Genomic DNA, 19,809 nt, shown 5'->3' on the forward strand with positions numbered 1-19,809 from the left:
TAATTCTGTTAAAATGAACACACTCCCTAAATTTTTATATCTCTTTCAGTGCCTACCGATTTTTCTTCCCAACACATTTTTCAAAAAAATAGACGGCCTAATTCTACCTTTCATATGGGATAAGAAGACTCCTAGGATACGAAAACAGCTCTTGCAGAGACCCAAGTCAGACGGAGGTATGGCGCTACCAGATTTTAGATTTTATTATTGGGCGGCTAATCTTAGGGTCATTCAGTTCTGGTTGCGAGGTGGAGAGATGTCCCCGTCCCCAATTTGGTTAAAGATGGAAGCTGCTTCGTCTGTACCGGCATCATTGTCTTCCCTCGCTCACTCCTCCATTACAGGCCCTTATTCCTCTTTCACCAAGAATGTGTGTGTCAAAACAACATTGAGGATCTGGAATCAATTTAGACGCCATTTTGGGTTTCAGACAACCTCTCTTTCTGCTCAGATGGCCTCGAACCCTGCTTTTGCCCCATCTATGGTTGATAGTGCTTTCTCAATATGGTCTAGTCTTGGTATAAAAAGGTTTAAAGATCTCTACATTGACAATACATTTAGTACGTTTGAGCAACTAGCAGTTAAATTTGGTCTTCCCAGGCATCATTTTTTTAGATTTTTACAGATCCGGAGTTACGTCCGCAATTTGGATCCTCATTTCCCCACCCTTCCTGGTGAAACACAGTTTGACACCTTTCTTACCCCGCTTCCCACTCTGAAAGGTACCTTGTCAATAATTTATAGACAAATTTGTTCTTTAAGAATTGCCTCACTTAATGACATTAAATCCTCATGGGAGGAGGAACTGGGGGAGGGAATATCTGATGGGCTGTGGGAGAGGGCACTCGGAAGGGTACATACCTCTTCGGTCTGCGCCCGACATGGTCTCATTCAATGCAAAATCATTCATAGGGCTCATTGGACCAAAGCGAGACTAGCGAAAATTTACAAAGACATAAATCCTAACTGTGTGAGGTGTAACCAGTCTCCTGCTAACCATGTGCACATGTTTTGGTGTTGCTCATCTCTTGATGGTTTTTGGAAAGATATTTTTAGCACACTTTCAGAAGTATGTGACACACAGATCAAGCCAGACCCTTTTATTGCGCTATTTGGGGTGCCCTCGCCCACATTGCAACTGACCAATATTAATAAGGATTTTATTGCCTTTGTTACCCTGTTGGCGAGACGATTGGTTTTGCTTAGTTGGAAATCCTCTGCACCCCCTTCTCATGCTCTTTGGATTAAGTCTGTTTTAAATTGTATAAAGCTGGAAAAAATTAGGCACACCCTCAAAGGGTCCCTAAACAAATTCTGGGCAATGTGGACCCCCTTCTTTTCTTATGTTAAGCGACTTCATTTCCCTGTTATTCCAGAGTGATGTGTGTGTATATATATATGCATATTTTTTCCTTTTTATTGATGTCCTTGTTGGATGGAGGTGGGGGCGTGGCAAGCTCCGGTGATGAAGGAGGTAGGGTGTATGTGTACATGATGTCTGTGAGGGACTGTGCTGGGTTGGCTGGCCTGCGGACAAGTGCATTGGAATATGTGTACTTGTATTTATTTAGTTATTTTTATTTATTTTTTATTTTTTTAATTATTTTAGTTAATTTGTTTTGATTTGATTTGATTTTTTTTCTCCTTTGAGGGTGTGTTTTTATTCCTCATTGTATTCTGGTGTGTTAGTGTATTGTTGGATGTGTTTTGTGTTCATGCTGTACAACTTACGAGGACAATTATTTTGTAAATGTTGATTATGCGGAAAATTCAATAAACAAAGTTATAAAAAAAAAAATAAAGGAAAATAAAGGACTGGTTGGTTCAGTGATACTGTATCTCTGCCAAACACTATTTTGTCCTCACTGGTAGGCCTCACTGCCACTGCAGAGGGAGACACGAGATGCAGTGGCTGATTTTGCCACCCTAAATTCCCTCATACATGTCTGGCAATTTTGTAGTCCATATAAAACACAAGACATTTATCTAGTGTCATCATAACAATGCCATTTACTGCTAATTTGTGTGGTATACAGGAGCACCATCCTTCTGATGTTATGTTAGTACTTCATAGTTTTGTTGAACTATGGCCTACTTAGTGCTCCAAAACTACACACGATACTATTCAGCACATCATAACACAACAAAACAGTGTATGCAGCATTATAGTAGGCCAACTCATTCTCATTCCATGGTGCATGTATTGGTTCTATTGACAAGGCCAGGTTGGGGAGGGCTCCATAGACTCCAGTGTGAAACATCTGCCCTGATTTATGAATATTATTGACACACATGTTGGGTAGTGGTTAAGGTTAGGTCACATGGATCCACCAATGGTTAGGTTGCATGTCTCTTGAGAGACTCCGGAGCTTAGCTCCTGGTAGGGTCACCCAAGGTGGATAGGTCAAGGGGGATGTTCCAGACAAAGCGCGATCCAACAAAGACCTCAGCGGTGGAACTGTCTCCAGGTCACAATGGAAGTGAAGGTGGATGAAGGCTCCAACAGAGGGTGGTCCCCAATTATCTTGGTTCTCCATGTCATTAGACTCTAACCACCCCCTGCCAAGGACCGTGTAGTGGCTTCAGATACATCAGCCTCTCCTCATAAAAAACTGTCACGCGCAGGCGTCCTCCCATTATGTGGCTGCAGAATCGGCCTCTACACCCAGCTGAAGACCCAGAAGGACCCAGAAGGAGTACAGTCATACTCGACCCCGAGTGACCGCCGATGATGATGAGGTAGCATGTCACTTGACAATGGGTTATTCACTGTCATGAGTGGCCCTATAACGTAATTCAGGTGTGGCTCTGGACTGGTAACTAGCCCAGTTTGAAGTTTGTGAAAATTATCCTAAACTTTTATTCCAAGTATTTAGCTCTATGTTTCAGTCATTTGAAAGTAAGACAAGCTGACCTAAATACCTCTGCTCTTTTCTACATCTGCCCCCACGGATCACCTCGGCGTAGGAATAGGTTAGTCTGCTCCCAGCTAGAGCCTTCAATATCTCTGTGGGCACCTGTTTCCTTAATAGCAGAATTATTTTCAATCTGAGCCATGCGCTGACCTAATTAGCCCACTCGATCCCAGCCAGCTCTCACCTGTTGATGCTTGGAAATAAGGACTCGATCCTTGAGAAAAGAAGAAAAAAGATGTAAAGGGCAGAGAGAGAGAGAGAGGAGCTCTGTAAATCACATCCAGGTGTGGCATTTGCAGCTTAGCCCCCCGATGCTTGTACTCGTGCTCGTGGACTTAATTAAAGTGATATTTCGAGAGAGGAGGGTCTGTTTGTTCAGTTAATGAACTCCTGTTATTCTCTGTGGGCAAATGGAAATGCAGGCGCTCTAATTAGCATATGTTAGCATTTTACTCTGTTTATTCCTTGCCGTGGAAAACAGCTTACTGAGGCAAAAAGCTTACCAACAGCTTTGGAACTTTTCACCCCCAAAATAATTGACTCAAGCTGGTTGGCTTCGTAAACTTAAAAAGCTCAAACTATATGCTTTTGGCTTTTGCACGTGCGCGCGCGTGAGTACTTGCCCACGTATAGTCTGTTCCAGGACGTGTGAGGGGGAGGGGTTAACTCATAAGGTGCAATCAAGGAACGACGAAAAGGGAGTGTAAGAAAAAAATATTTTATTTTCCCGAAATGTATATAGTACATGTGATGGAGAGGTTCCCCTTCCACACTTTATAACTGTCTGCGTCAGCTGCAGCTTGCATATTATACATTGATATTTATTCCTATTCACACAGGTTCTGCTAGCCAACAATCATACATTAAAAAAAAAGGTTGATTGGAACTCAAGATTTATTTTCATGAAAATCAAAAATATAAATTCATATGGATGTGCAAAACCGTCTTCCAATACTTTGACTCTGTGACTGTGTTTACAATTGCTTCAGTTTGATTGTCCAAATAATAACCATAATAACAATAATAATAATAGGCAAATACGTATATATTGAACATGTTATAGTGACATGTCATATGAATCCCCATCAGAGTCTGTCTATTCTGGGAATGAATGAAAGACGATAATCATTTATCATCCATCAACTTTTGCTCATCACGTCACCCACCGCTTCTGTTTGTTTCTTTTTTTCAGACCATAGAAAGCCGTAATTTATTTGTTCATTCAGTAGTAATATATAAGACTAGTCTTTCGCTTTTCCTCAGAAAACATCCTTTAATTGATGCAATCCAACCATTCATTCAGGCAGTCAGTGTTTACAAGTGTCATAAGTCAAGTCAGTCGTTGTACAAGTCGTTGTTGATAATGGCAGCCTCTCCTTGGGGGGACATCTGGAGACGTCTCCTCTTACCGAAGGTGGAGAAGGAGTTGTGTACGTCCAGCTCGCTACGCTGCACAGTGGGCCTCAGGGTGCAGAAGCCCGAGGGGGTCCCGGGTATGTAGACGTTGTGCTGGTAGTCCGGTGGAGGGTGAGGGTGTGGGTGTGGGTGTGGGTGTGGGTGGGCATGAGGTGGGAGCGATGGCTGCTGCTGCTGGGGCGGAGGCGTGCACCGGGGTGTCCAGGCGCGAGGTGGGACCCCTGCTGGAGGAGACATCTTGTAGTCTGCAAGAGGAGAGGAGCAACAACACGGGAGAGGGAACGTACATCAAACTCATCAGGTTTTACAAATGCATGTTTAATTACTGTTGAACATCGTCTTTTCCGTTTGGCCGTCTTCCGACCAGCAGACTGGTGCACATGAGGTGTTCCTGCCTCTTTTTTGTTTCCGTTTGTGCCTCTATCTCAGGAGCCTATCCCAGCAGTCGTTGGGTGGCAGTCCCCACGACCCTGAGAGCAGGATAAGTGGTTTGGATAATGGATGGATGGATGGATGGATGGATTGTGCCTCTATGAGCATTCAACATGAGTATATGCAAACACAAATATGTGTATGTGTGTGTTCTTGTACTTATATCTTTGTGAGGACCGTTTTGCGCTTTTAACAACCAGCGTGAGGACATTTTGAGCAGTCCTCTCTTATTTAAGGGCCTATTTTAGAGTCAGAACTTGGATTTGGTGTTATTGTTATAACTAGGATTAGCTTAAGGTTCGAACTAGGAGTAGGCTAAAGTTGGGTCAAGGTTAGGATTAGGTTAAGGTTAGGGTAAGGGTTAAAGTTACGATTAAGGTTAGGTTAAGGTTGGGGTAAGGGTTGCGGTTATGCATGTAGTTCTGATCGGTTTTAGGGCTAGGGAATTAATGTAGCCAATGAGGGGTCCTCACGATGACGGAAGTGCAAGGATGTATATATATGTGTGTGCTCATGGTCGACGTTTAGCTGCATCTTTTCCTACCTTTCATACCTCTCGCATGAGTACCCCAGGTCCAGTACTGTCCAGGAGTCATGGAGGTGACATAGTTATCTGGGTCTGCATGCATGGCCTTGCGCATCAGCGTACCATCCATGTTGATAGAGTTATAGCTGCGGAGGAGATATAATGTCGCTGATTCATTCATATGTGACTGACGTCCGGAGACACCGATCAATATGTACTTGTTGGCTTCTTTGCACAGAGCCTGTATATTACAGGTCGCTGTGTAAAGGCACATTAAGGGGCCAAGCGTGTCTGGTCTTGGGAATAAAGGACGAGTGAACGCATCACTAATACCAAATGCAATATTAGTGATGATTTACTTGAGATCTGAGACTTACGGGGGGAGGGGGGGTTCACTTTTAAGGAGTAAAGGTGAGGTCAAATGTCAGCGACCTTACCTCTTAATTGAAGAGTTCTGATTCTTTGTGAGTGTCCAGTCTGTGTTCGGCTGCTTGAGCTGCAGGGAAAGGACAAAGTGGTGTTTTAGTTTGATCAGCTATACAAGGTCCTTCAGAAAAAGCACACAATGTTATACAGTCTGAAGCTCTATATATATGTAGACCACGTCTGGGAAATATTCCCTTCTAAAGGGATGTATACAGAACCCCACTTCTGACAACAAACTAAGGGTTGGTTTATATTTCACCGAAGACAAAGGACAATTCAAAGGGTGGAAGCTCCTCTTTTTTTTCTTTCTTTTTTTTTTAATGAAGATTGGTGCTCAGCAGACGGAAGGTAAATGCCCCCCTGTGGATGTGCAGCAGAATACAATTTAAAAAGAAAGTGGCTGGAGCCGAGGCGCCATGCCTTGAGCAATGACTCGCCTGCGACTTAATTTGCCTTTCATCCACTGTGGCGCAACGGCAGCGGGGATGAAGGAGACACCGAGCGATATTTATTGCGGATGTGAGTCTCATAGTATGGATTCCACGCTCCGTTAATTCACTTAGAGTTGTTAACAAGGACTTTGCGTCGTAAGCGTATTATTGGAATCGGTATTCAAAATACGTTCCTCGCCGCGGCTACGCACAAAAAAACCCAATTAGAACCCCACCGGGATGAAACGGAACACGATTTTAATCTTCAAAGGAAAGCGTGCACGGAGGAAATTAGGGGAATTATACACGTAATTGTTTTGTAGGTTTTATGCATCATTTTTACATTAATATTTGCATGCTGCTCCTCGAGCAAGATTTTTTTTAATTAAAAGTCTCAACCGAGAGCCTGTCAAAGTTCGCGGCCCTTGCAGCTTTTGCGCCTTACCAGCGCGCCGTTACCGCGAAAACGCACGAAGACGTGGCGCCCACCCCCGCCTCTCACCCCCCACCCTTACCCCCGCAGGCGGTTGTACATTAAGTCTCTCTCTTCACTCTAACTGCATCAGCCTTTATGGGCCTGCTTTGTGATATATATATATATATATATATTTTTTTTTTTTTTTTTTTTTAAGGCTACCAAGTGTTTCCCCTGTTTGGTTTGTCTTTGAGATTCAGACTTGACGACTTGATGTGCAGACATCTATCATGACTCATGTGGGGGGGGGGACACTGCGAAAGACCTACGGGTGATTTAAGGGAACCAATTAAGGTCATAAGGGACACTATTGAAACACAGCTGCAGGCAAAACAATCATCGTGACCTCGAAACCTCTCTTTATGTGGCCAGAGGTGCATGCCCGTGACCGGACTGACATTTCTCAGTCTGCCTGCTGTATTGTGGCATTTTGCATCTCAGCCACTGTCCTCTTTGGGTTTGTTTTTCTTCTCTTCTTTTCTTCTCCTTCTTTTTTGTGCTTCTTGGTTTTGAGACGACAATGAGCAGGAAACGCACACGTCTACGGTCTGCTAGTCCCATCCAGGGAACATAGAAAGCAGTGGTGTCGACATGCTGCCTCCGTGAATACCCTCTACCCTTGTCTCCTTCATTTTTCCCCAGTGTCTACCCCCACCCCCACCTCCCCTTCACTCCACCCCACCCTCGCTTGACAAACACGAAACTACATACCCCTCTTGCATTCAGCGAGGACAACGGGCCGATCTACAGGCGCACCACGTTTCCAGCCCATGCCCTTGCTCCCTCATCCCCCTCCTCCTCCTCCTCCTCCGCTCCCCTCTCCCTTCCGTCGTCGCCCCCCCCCCAAAAAATCGCTCCTTTGCCATTTTTCATCAATAATGGACAGCCCCCTCTTGCGTATACGCCACATTGTGTGCAGGATAATGGTTTGGCCATTTCTGTGCCCTTGAGGCCTAGTTAATGAGGTTATCTGTCGTATATTGTTAGTTAGAAAATAAGAGGAGGCGAACTAGTGTCACAAACTTGACTGGTCGCAAAGGAATAGCCAGGACCTGAGACCGCTGGTTTGAGTGTACTGCCATTTACCTCGTCCGTGAAGAACTTAACCTTGACTTTTTTTTTTGTTCAAACTTGTAAAGGTTGAAATGCGTTGTTTGTGAAACAGCTATCACACCGACCTAGCACGATGTCACACGGTGCAAGGTCACTAAATGCTATTCTTAATTTGCTGGGCAATGTAAAATCCTTTGCAAAGGCACCTCCTTTTTAAGTTTATGAATCTGACATGAAAACCTTCGTGAATAGAGAAAACGTCTGTGAATAATCCCCGGTATGGGGGGATACCTGTGGCAGTTAATGAGCCTGACATGGGAAGTTAACCTCTTTATTTTCTTCCAGTAAAGGCAGCGACAATCCTTTCTTACCTCTCACAGACAGACAGACAGACAGACAGACAGGCAAGTGGTCGGGTCTGTGAAAGAGCTAGATTGTGCACGGAACATATCAGCCTAGAAGGATATGAGCTATAAACTGTGCCCTGTCTACATTATGCTATGAAATAATGCACCTGAAATGTCAGGCTGCCTCATTAGATTACCCAATGAAAACATGAATACATAGAATTAGGGGAAATAATAGCCAATAATTACGAATAACTCTAAAAGGATGAATTACACGCGCGCGCACATGCACGCGCGCGCGCACACACACACACATATATATAGTATGGGAGATTTGACCTTCGTGCACAACAGATCACGCTCTAAATCTTTGATAGGTATCAAATTACAGATTACAAATTTTACCTCGGCTGTCGTAAAAAAAAGCTAAGCCCTAAAAAATGCGTGTTACACCTTCACATGTCAGGATTAAAAAGGTTCCCGTCACCTCGTTTGGAGTGGTGGCTCCGTTGTTGACGGACGCGCTCCGGCTTGGCGCATTCCACGAGTTGTCCGCGCTCTTCGCCTCGTTGTTGCGCGGCGCGCTGCTCGGGCTGCACGGCTTCAGGAACATAAAGTCACTTTTAGCCGATTCGGGGGTCAGACACGCTTTATAACAATAGGATTGGGAAAGACTGCTGTTCGTATTCACCTCCATGCAGTTCGTCGGCACTTTGGCTGCTGTTGAAATCTGCAGGTTGAGGTTGGATTTCTTGAAAACCTCCGGGGGGGGCTCGGGCTGGAAGCCCCCGCAGCAGCAGCAAGCGAGCGGAGGGAGGTTGTACCCGCTCAGCGTCTCCCTGTCCTTGTAGCACTTGACCGCGGCCAGCACGATGATAGCTACCAGGAATATCAGGGAGATGGTGCTCAGTGACACGATCAAATAGAGGGCGAGGTTGGAGGGGGGCTGCGGGCTGAGCGTGAGGTCACCGAAATCTGACAGCGACTCCGGCACGCTGTCCACCACGGAGAGGAGGATGGAGACGGTGGCGGAGAGTGGCGGCTGCCCGTTGTCCTTCACTAATATGACAAGCCTTTGCCTCGTCGCATCCTTTTCTACCAAACGGCGAATAGTCCGTATTTCCCCTGTGTACAGAGCCACACTGAAAAGGCTCGGGTCCGTGGCTTGCAGCATTTGGTAGGACAGGCGCGAGTTTTGGCCCGCGTCCGCGTCCATCGCCGTGATTTTGGCGACCAGGTAACCGGCATCGACTGACCGGGGGACGACCTCCGTGGCCACAGATCCGTTCTTGGGTAGCGGTGATACAATGACCGGAGCGTTGTCATTCTGGTCCAAAACAAAAACGTTGACGGTGACGTTGCTGCTGAGAGGGGGGAAGCCGGCGTCCTGTGCCTGGACCTGGATCTGAAAGTTTCTCAGCTGCTCGTAGTCAAAGGAGCGCAAAGCGTAGATATTGCCGTTGTCGGAGTTGATGGAGACGTAAGTGGACACGGGCATGCCCTGGATCTGACCCTCCAGAATAGAATAAGACAGATAGGCGTTCTGATTAGAATCGGGGTCGAACGCATTTACTGAACAAATGGAAGCGCCGGGGGCATTATTCTCCGTCACATATACCGTGTAGGAAGGCTGCGCGAACCGTGGGGGGTTGTCGTTAATGTCAGACACTTGAACGAGGATGGTTTTCCTGGTAGAGAGCGACGGAGAGCCCAAGTCGCGGGCGGTGAGGGTGATGTTGTACTCGGACACCAATTCCCTGTCCAAAAACTCGCTGGTCACCAGGGTGTAATAGTTTTTAAAAGACGAATGGAGCTGAAAGGGGACGTTGCTGGGGATTTTGCAGTCCACGTTCCCGTTCTCTCCTGAGTCCCGATCCATGACACTGATAACGGCTATCACCGTGCCGGGTGGCCCGTCCTCCTGGACGGGAGTAGACACCGAGGTGAGGATGACTTCAGGCGCGTTATCGTTCACATCCAGGATGTCTACTAGCACTTTACTGTGCACCGCTACAGCCGAGGGACCTCTGTCTTTAGCCTGCACGTACAGCTCGTACACGCTCGCTTTCTCGTAATCCACCACACCTTTTACTCGGATCTCGCCCGTGTACGGGTCCACGCTGAACAACTCGCGCACCTTGAGAGGAGCGTGGCCGCTGAACGCGTAGGTGACTTCCCCGTTCGAGCCCTCGTCCAAATCTGTGGCATTCAGTTTCAACACCAGTGTCCCCCTCGGCGCGTTCTCCACTAGACTCGCGCGGTAAACGGATCGATCAAACACGGGCACGTTATCGTTTGCATCCAATACTGTGATCGTTATCAGCGCTGTCCCGGAGCGCTCCGGGGAGCCCCCGTCAAAAGCGGTCAACACCATCTCGTGCATCTTCTGCTGCTCCCGGTCCAGAGGCGTGTCCAGCACTAGTTCGGCAAACTTGCTCCCGTCATTGCGAGTCTGGATATTCAGCACGAAGTGCTCGTTAGCACTTAGCTGGTACGAGCGGAGGGAGTTGATGCCCACGTCCTGGTCCTGTGCGCTCTCTAACGGGAAACGGGAGCCGGGCGCAGCCGACTCTGTAATGTCAATATTAAACTCGCTCCAAGGAAAGCTGGGCGAGTTGTCGTTCACGTCCAAAATCTCCACCTCTACTCTGTACAGTTCTAGCGGGTTTTCAATGACCACTTGCAAGTGTAAGAAACAGCTCGGGCTCCGCTCACACAGCTCCTCCCGGTCTATCTTCTCGTTGACGAATAAAATGCCGTTTTCCAAGTTGACTTCTAAGTACTGCTTTTTGGCACCAGAGACGATACGGAACCGGCGTGCGGACAGCTTGGCCACGTCCAAGCCCAAGTCCTCGGCGATATTACCGACGAATGCGCCGTGCTCCAGTTCCTCCGGAATAGAGTAACGAATCTGCGCAAGGACCAGATCCACTACACACGCGCATAACAGCAGACACACCACCAGCCCAGTCAGCGGTGCCCAGCTGCTTCTGCAGAGCCTGTGGTCCATCTCAGCGCCGTGCGTAATAGCCCGTCACCAGTGAAACGGGACGCATCTCCCAAACATCACAAAAGCATGTCTTTCTTTTTTTCAAAACTGTAAACTGACAACAAAGTATGAGAGTAAACGCTGCCTAAAAAACAAAATCCCAGATTTCCGTTTGTATTAACTACATGTATCCAAATCAAGTAGAGATAACTTCGCTGGAGAAACTAAGACGAGGATGAGAGAGAGGAGCGTATGTCTTTCTCGTCTCATCTCATCTCTCTCTCTCTCTCTCTCTCTCTCTCTCTCTCTCTCTCTCTCTCTCTCTCTCTCTCTCTCTCTCTCTCTCTCTCTCTCTCTCTCTCTCTCTCTCTCTCTCTCTCTCCTCTCTCTCTCTCTCTCTCTCTCTCTCTCTCTCTCTCTCTCTCTCTCTCTCTCACTGTTGTGTTCTCCGCAAGCAGCACCAGTGGTGTGTGAACGGGGGGAGGCTGGCTCTTTGATTTTCCAGTGTATTAGACGCTCTCAGGAAACTGGTGGGGAGATATGTGCGCGGCGCGCATGAATGTGTGTGTGCGCAAGAGGGAAGCGGGGGGAGGGGGCGGGGGGGCGGGACGTTGCCTCTCGCAGCTCCGTATTGGAGGACGGCGACGCGAGACGAGCGTCTCTAATTACTGTAGCTCTTTAACCCTTCCTTATCCCCCTGTCTATCCCTTTCTTATTCATTAAGAGCAGGGAAGGCGTACATTTCAGTCCGGATATCGGGGCCAGATTCGGATTAGGGGATAAATTGCTTTTCATCCAGGGTGTCGTTTTTCTAGGCTACTATTTTCCACAGATGACGCTGAAAGGGGAATTGGGGGATTGTAATTGTGCCCGCAACGTCTTTACAAGCCTTTTGTAACACTGGCAAATATAACTTTAGTTCTCTGTAGGACACATAAATAAGTATGCGCTCATTCAGTTTGCCACAAACAGCCCGATGACTAGTATGCTGGTGGGATTTCAAAAGGCTGGTTTAATGACTGTCCTTTGAAGATGAATGCCCACAACGCACAAACAGCCCCATTCATTAATCATCACAAGCAAATTTGGGGATTTACAAAAAGAATCTTTGATGGGCCGGATTATTCAATTTTAATAGATATTCAAATGAATGAGAGCTATCTTTTGGAGCTTGAGATGATTATAATGACACTCCTAAGCGCTCATACAAACACGCATTACACGATTTAATCCGCGTAAGTAGACCTGAACATGGATCAACATAATCAATGTAAAAGCAACGTCATAATGAGAGAAGTCAGACATTTAAATCAGGTATTATAACTTCGATTAAATGGAAATGGCATAGGTAGTGTGTTATGTGCCACAGTCGTCGCCACAGTGTCTTGCGGAGGGGCACCGTGGATGCTGCGAGTTGTCTGCGTGCGCAGATTACATCGCCGCATGGGTTGAGTAATTTCAGCAGATGTGAATACGATCGAATAACTTCATTGGATCACAGGCGCCAGTTATGGTTTGATAAGACAAAGAGGACAAGTCGGGTCTCACAAGAATGAGGCACGTGTTCGGATCTAATCTTCCCCCAGTTAATCCTGGTCAGTCACAGAGAGCGAGAGAGAGAGAGAGAGAGAGAGAGAGAGAGAGAGAGAGAGAGAGAGAGAGAGAGAGAGAGAGAGAGAGAGAGAGAGAGAGAGAGCGAGCAAAGAATCCCTCTGTGAATTCGACCTCGCCTTTCGACGGACACGAGTCGCATTTTAATGAAAGTCTGTCGCTTGAGTGGTGAAAGTCTCCTCTCGAGACTGACGACACAGCCTTGACCCTGCAGCGACGTCAGGACAGTTGCCCCCGACACCCCCCGGCTTGCCTTTGGGACGACCTTTCACAAACACCCCTAGAAAAGCAACATCCGACCCTTTTCAGTCAAAAGTAAAATCCCCAGGTTTAAACAGGCAGGAAACACAATCTGCGCGCAGACTTAACCTCAAGCAGATGGTTAAGCTTCTCCAGAAATGATTACATTTCTGCAAAAAAACAAAAAAAAGAAAAACACCACCACCACCAGTTCCATTGCTTTCCCCGTCTTTTTAATTAACGGAGTGAAGGATTAGTGTGCAGCTATCCGGGATCAAGCGTTCTCCGACAGAAGAATACAAATGTTTTGTGATGAATAATCCCAAAGCGCTCCGTCGAAAGCGCCGTCCGGCAGTCCCCCGGTGCCTGTTACATTAACATGCATTACACGGAGCATTAAGCCAGTCTCATCCACCCCTGTCGCCCCGGCTCACCCCACTGTCCGACTACCCATCACATCCTCGGACCTACCGCTCACACCCGCCAACAATCACCTGACCGTGACCCGTCACAGGATGTACTGAGGTCGTGCGCGCGCGCGCGTGTGTGTGGAAAGGGGGTGCGCGCGTGAGTGCTTGTTTATGAGAGCGATACAGCGAATAGATAATGTGTCATGAACTCTGATGAAAAGACACACTAATGTTCTTTTTACCCCCTTAGATGTCACACACGTAACACACACACACGCCCCGGTGTTCACGCGCGTGCACGCACGCACGCACACGCGCCCGAAAACATCCATCAAAACACCAATGTGCCAACAGCAAGGTGGTGGTGGTGGATAAAGAGAACATTTGCCTAAAATCTTTAAACTCTGTGAATGGAAGTTTTCCGACCCGTGCTGTTGCAATTGGCCGAGTGAAATCGCACTTGGGATTCGGCGCTCACACCGCAGGCACGCCGGTGGAAGGGTTGTTTTATTCGCGGTCTTAGGGCGCCATCTGTTGATCAATATGCGCTACTACATCATTGTGTGTGGTAATAACTGACATTATTTTTCGCGACCTCTCGGCTCTTAACCGAAGGGTCCCATTGAAAGTCGATACAGAATTCTATGTTGACTTCGATTTTTTTTTTACATTGGATTTCATTCTCTGGAGTCTTAACTCTCATTAACCATTCAACTTTACCCATTTAAAGCCACAGTCATCAACTGACCTCTTAACCTACAACCCAATTGTTGGTACGGAGTGAGCATAACGATGACGGAGCTCTTGTCATTGAAATTTTTCATAATACAGATTACGGACAATCCCTGGTCATTGAACATGCTGATGTTTATTCATGCATGCTCGGAGAAATTAACACACGTCCTCTCTTTACGCATGCTCAATAATTCATGTAAGAAACTTGAAAAAAAGTTGAATCAGTTCATCTGGATACAACGTTTATTGACAGATATGTTTCATCACTCATCTAAGTGACCTCTTCAGTCTCAACTGACTGCAGGAGTCAGTTGAGATTGGAGGGGTCACTTACGTGAGTGATGAAACGTTCCTCTCAATAAACGTTGTGTCCGGATGAACTGATTCAACTTCCTTTAACACAGTTTATTTCTCCGTCCTTACTGAGACGTGAGCTGGAGGATGTAGCATATTGCAGTTACGTATATGTCTTGATTTTGGTTGTCACCTACTATTTCTAACTTTAATTCGCCCTTCTGAGGGGGGATGCTGTAAACAAAGACAAACGTTTTGTAATTTAAACAGTTACCACTGCACCTGTCTCTTGCTTATCATGAGCTGGAAGAGTGGATACGGAATTTTTCATCACATGAACAAAAAAAAAATGTTGCCACAGATGTTTCGTCACTCTGTGTGGGAATTCAATCAGAAGAGAAACGTACCGATGACATATTTGCATCCATAGCCAAACACACTGTAAAGCCAGAATAAGCATATTTATCATCAAATACTTCCCTACTTTTGTACAATAATAGTATGTGTGAACTTTCTTTCACCGTATTATCTAAACGTTTTTCACCAATTCTTTCTTTAATCTACTCTCCTATATTTTAATATCCCAACGTGTTTCCTTTTCCAAGAAAGAAAGAAAAAGTGGCCTATCATTAGACAGGAAAACAGCACTTGGCTAACACAGTAACACTAAGGACACAGCGGAGAGAGGCTGTCTATCTTGCAAGGACAGGAAATCAGTAAGGGACACTTAGAACACGCCTTGGTAGAGTTCCCATTCGTGGTCTTAACGCGCCATCTAGTGGATTTTAACAGGCTACGACATCAACATTATTGCAGCCACAGTGTGGACACGGGAGACGAGTACATGAATATTAACAGTGGAATATGTAGCCTCGTGTTTTCGTGCACAGGAAGACCGCACATCGTAAGAACAGATTCCTCTTCGTTGTAGGCCAACACATGAACACCAAATGTCTTCCTTTTCTCGGTTTATTTTCTGTAAAAAAACATTTATGAGGCTAACACAATCATCCGCAGTTCAACTTGGTCTCATTAAAACGCGTCTGTATCTACCTGCTGGTACAGACGCGTGATTTTTAAAACAAAACTCAACTGTTACAGTAGGATCGCCAACTTTGGCTGAGATCAAGCTGTCGACGTGGGGTCAAGTGATACACTGAAGCTAAAGTAAACATAAAGTAGACCAATGCTTTAAATGGCCTGTGTCACCAACGACCAGTGATCGGAGAAAAAGCAAAAAGTTGGTTAAATTAAAAAAAAATTAAAAAAACGCTGGACAGCGCCCGTGGTTTGATCCTCTCGGCCCGCAGACCGGTGAGAAAGCAATCATCATATTGACAGGAAGTAACCACTGAGCTAAACCAGCGCCGTGCAAACCCTGCCTGAACTGCTTTATGTAGTCGACTGTACCAAGTCTTGCGTCATCACGGATGTGAAGCCAGTCCAGAGTGCACACCAGTGACTAGAAGCAGGTCCTGCCGCTCGTATGAGTCGCGCATGACGATGAATTTCATCGGGTTTAACATATTCATGAGCCAACAAAAGATGCGTTTATTTTAAAAATGTTAAGTATTAGCATTTCCTTCAACATTCCTATTATTGTTGTTGATTTTGTTATTGCTGTTGCCTCATAAGCGAAATATTGTCGCGAGCTAGCGCGGAAGAATGAGTCGAGAGGCAGAGATGACTTTTTATTCGCAACTGGCACGACCCCGGGAGGGCTTTTATTTACACACCGGCCAGAACAGACAACACACAACGACGCCCCCCCCCCATGTCACAACTGGCGGCGTCAGTCCAAATCACGGTCCTAAGGTCAGTCAGTCAGTAACGGTCCTCTACCCAGTCCGAGTCAAACTCCCAAACAATAACACATCCTAGCATGAACACAACCAACTCGAGCATTAACTGTCTGTCCCATGAGCCCTTGCGCTCCCCCAGCGCAGCTCCACCGACAGCCAGAGCGACCGCCTCCGCCGGTCTCTACACACATTTTGGACCAATGGTCGACAACTGGTTTTCAATGTAAGGACGCCAGGGGGCGCCAAGAGAGCCTCAGCTTAAAGACGAGGGAAAAGGCTGGGGGGAAGTTTGTTATGTGCATTGTTATAAAATATACTTTATGATAAAATATAACTGTTATATAAGCCCACTCTTCCCACTAGTATGCTCTGTCTCACTCCCAGACACAAACACACGCGCGCGCACACGCACACACACACACACACACACACACACACACACACACACACACTATTACTGAACGTCATTAAACCACACTGAAAAACAATGCTTACAATGGAAAACAGAAATATTTAATCTGATAGAATGATTAAAGATTTAAAATACAAATGTGATTTTAAATCTATTTGACAGGAAGTGACCACTGAGCTAAACCAGCGCCGTGCACACCATGACTGAACTGCTTCGTACGCGGCGACCAAGTGCGTACCAGGGAATAGAAGCATGTCGCGCCGCTCGTATGAGTCGCGCAGGGGGAAGCATTTCATTGAGCTCAACATATTCATGAGTCTTTACGCATGCTCAGTAACCCAGGTAAACTAATCAAAGAAAGTTGAATCAGTTCATCTAGACACAACGTTTATTGACAAACGTTTCATCAATCACCACAGAGACAGTCTCAACTGAATGCAGGTATCCCCACCCTTATAAACAATACAGTTGCAGAACGACCGAAACCAATGATCCGTATCATATAGGCGTGAGTTTCAATGGCCATGTGTGCTGTTCACAATTGATACTCATGAACCAACGCTAAATGCGTTTTTTATTTATTTAAATTAATTGGGGTGGTTTTTTTAGGTTGGGTATTTAACACTCCCTACATTATTATCATCGTTGTTGAAGTTGCTATTGCTACTGTCTCATGAGTAAAATACGATATTTTGTACCGATGGCCTGGCAGCCTGTCCAGGGGTGTCTCCCCGCCTGCCGCCCAATGACTGCTGGGATAGGGCTCCAGCTTCCCGCGACCCTGAGAGCAGGATAAGCGATTCGGATGATGGATGGATGGGCTACAACAATGGTTTTCAATGTGATGCCGCCAGAGGGCGTCTCAGCATGTTAGAGCAAAGATGAGTGCAACCGCTGGAAAAGAAAATATAACATTTATTATGTGTATTACTGTAAAATATACTCATATAACTTATATAAGACAACCCACTAAATAGTATCATCACTCTCACGCACAATGTTGTTTACTGTAATCAAACTAAACTGAAAAACAAGCCTTATAATGGAAAACAAATATTGAATCTGATAGAATGATTTGAGATTTAAATTACAAAAAATTCTCTATTGCATTACTACTACTACTACTTTCGGCTGCTCCCGTTAGGGGTCGCCACAGCGGATCATCCGTTTCCATTTCTTCCTGTCTTCTGCGTCTTCCTCTGTCACACCAGCCACCTGCATGTCCTCCCTCACCACATCCATAAACCTCCTCTTTGGCCTTCCTCTTCTCCTCTTCCCTGGCAGCTCCATATTCAGCATCCTTCTCCCAATATACTCAGCATCTCTCCTCCAGACATGTCCAAGCCATCTCAATCTTGCCTCTCTTGCTTTGTCTCCAAACCGTCCAACCTGAGCGGTCCCTCTAATATAATCGTTCCTAATCCTGTCCTTCTTCGTTACTCCCAGTGAAAATCTTAGCATCTTCAACTCTGCCACCTCCAGCTCCGCCTCCTGTCTTTTCGTCAGTGCCACTGTCTCCAAACCATATAACATAGCTGGTCTCACAACCATCTTGTAAACTTTCCCTTTAACTCTTGCTGGTACCCTTCTGTCGCAAATCACTCCTGACACACTTCTCCACCCACTCCAACCTGCCTGCACTCTCTTTTTCACCTCTCTACTGCACTCCCCGTTACTTTGGACAGTTGACCCCAAGTATTTAAACTCAGATGTCTTTGTCACCTCCCCTCCTTGCATCCTGACCATTCCACTGTCCTCTCTCTCATTCACACATAGGTATTCCGTCTTGCTCCTACTGACTTTCATTCCTCTTCTCTCTAGTGCATACCTCCACCTCTCCAGGCTCTCCTCAACCTGCACCCTACTCTCACTACAGATCACAATGTCATCCGCGAACATCATCGTCCATGGAGACTCCTGCCTGATCTTGTCCGTCAACCTGTCCATCACCATTGCAAACAAGAAAGGGCTAAGAGCCGATCCTTGATGTAATCCCACCTCCACCTTGAACCCATCCGTCATTCCAACCGCACACCTCACCATTGTCACACTTCCCTCATACATATCCTGCACCACTCCTACATACTTCTCTGCAACTCCTGACTTCCTCATACAATACCACACCTCCTCTCTCGGTACTCTGTCATAAGCTTTCTCTAAATCTACAAAGACACAATGCAACTCTTTCTGGCCTTCTCTATACTTCTCAATCAACATTCTCAAAGCAAACATCGCATCTGTGGTGCTCTTTCGTGGCATGAAACCATACTGCTGCTCGCTGATCGTCACCTCTCCTCTTAACCTAGCTTCTATTACTCTTTCCCAAATCTTCAGCTGTGGCTGATCAACTTTATACCTCTGTAGTTGTTACAGTTCTGCACATCGCCCTTGTTCTTGAAAATCGGTACCAGTATGCTTCTTCTCCACTCCTCAGGCATCCTCTCACTTTCCAGGATTGTGTTAAACAATCTAGTTAGAAACTCCACTGCCATCTCTCCTAAACATCTCCATGCCTCCACAGGTATGTCATCAGGACCAACTGCCTTTCCATTCTTCATCCTCTTCATAGCTGCCCTCACTTCCTCCTTGCTAATCCGCTGAACTTCCTGATTCACTATCCCTACATCATCCAACCTTCTCTCTCTCTCATTTTCTTCATTCATCAGCCCCTCAAAGTACTCCTTCCACCTTCTTAGCACACTCTCCTCGCTTGTCAGCACATTTCCATCTCTATCCTTGATCGCCCTAACTTGCTGCACATCCTTTGCAGCTTGGTCCCTCTGTCTAGCCAATCGGTACAAGTCCTTTTCTCCTTCCTTAGTGTCTAATCTGTCATACAACTCACCATACGCCTTTTCCTTTGCCTTTGCCACCTCTCTCTTTGCTTTACGCTGCATCTCCTTGTACTCCTGTCTACTTTCTTCATCTCTCTGACTATCCCACTTCTTCTTTGCCAACCTTTTCCTCTGTATAATTTGCTGTACTTCCTCATCCCACCACCAAGTCTCCTTGTCTTCCTTCCTCTGTCCTGATGACACACCAAGTACCTTCCTAGCTGTCTCCCTCACTATTTCTGCAGTGGTTTTCCAGCCATCTGGCAACTCTTCACTACCACCCAGTGCCTGTCTTAACTCCTGCCTGAACTCCACACAACAGTCTTCCTTCTTCAACTTCCACCATTTGATCTTCGGCTGTGTCTTCACTCGCTTCCTCTTCTTGGTCTCCAAAGTCATCCTACAGACCACCATCCGATGCTGCCTGGCTACGCTCTCCCCTGTCACCACCTTGCAGTCTC

The 19,809-nt window shown here is 46.3% G+C and overlaps 1 protein-coding gene across 2 annotated transcripts; it reads right to left on the reverse strand.

Annotated features, from left to right (window-relative positions):
- Positions 1-4,250: 4,250 nt before the first annotated feature.
- si:ch73-233f7.1 (uncharacterized protein LOC100537710 homolog) lies at positions 4,251-11,031 on the reverse strand. Of its 2 annotated transcripts, none has more exons than XM_056302194.1 (4): positions 8,509-11,031; positions 5,727-5,785; positions 5,317-5,435; positions 4,251-4,576 (listed from the first exon to the last, which is right to left on the reverse strand). In XM_056302194.1, the coding sequence occupies exons 1-4, from the start codon at positions 11,029-11,031 to the stop codon at positions 4,251-4,253; spliced, it is 3,027 nt and encodes a 1,008-aa protein (XP_056158169.1). The 2 variants fall into 2 exon arrangements, with proteins under 2 accessions (XP_056158169.1, XP_056158160.1); XM_056302185.1 differs by having other exon boundaries at positions 5,308-5,435.
- Positions 11,032-19,809: the final 8,778 nt, after the last annotated feature.

The sequence above is a fragment of the Lampris incognitus genome, chromosome 1, assembly GCF_029633865.1.
Source record: "Lampris incognitus isolate fLamInc1 chromosome 1, fLamInc1.hap2, whole genome shotgun sequence".
Lineage (NCBI taxonomy): Eukaryota > Metazoa > Chordata > Actinopteri > Lampriformes > Lampridae > Lampris > Lampris incognitus.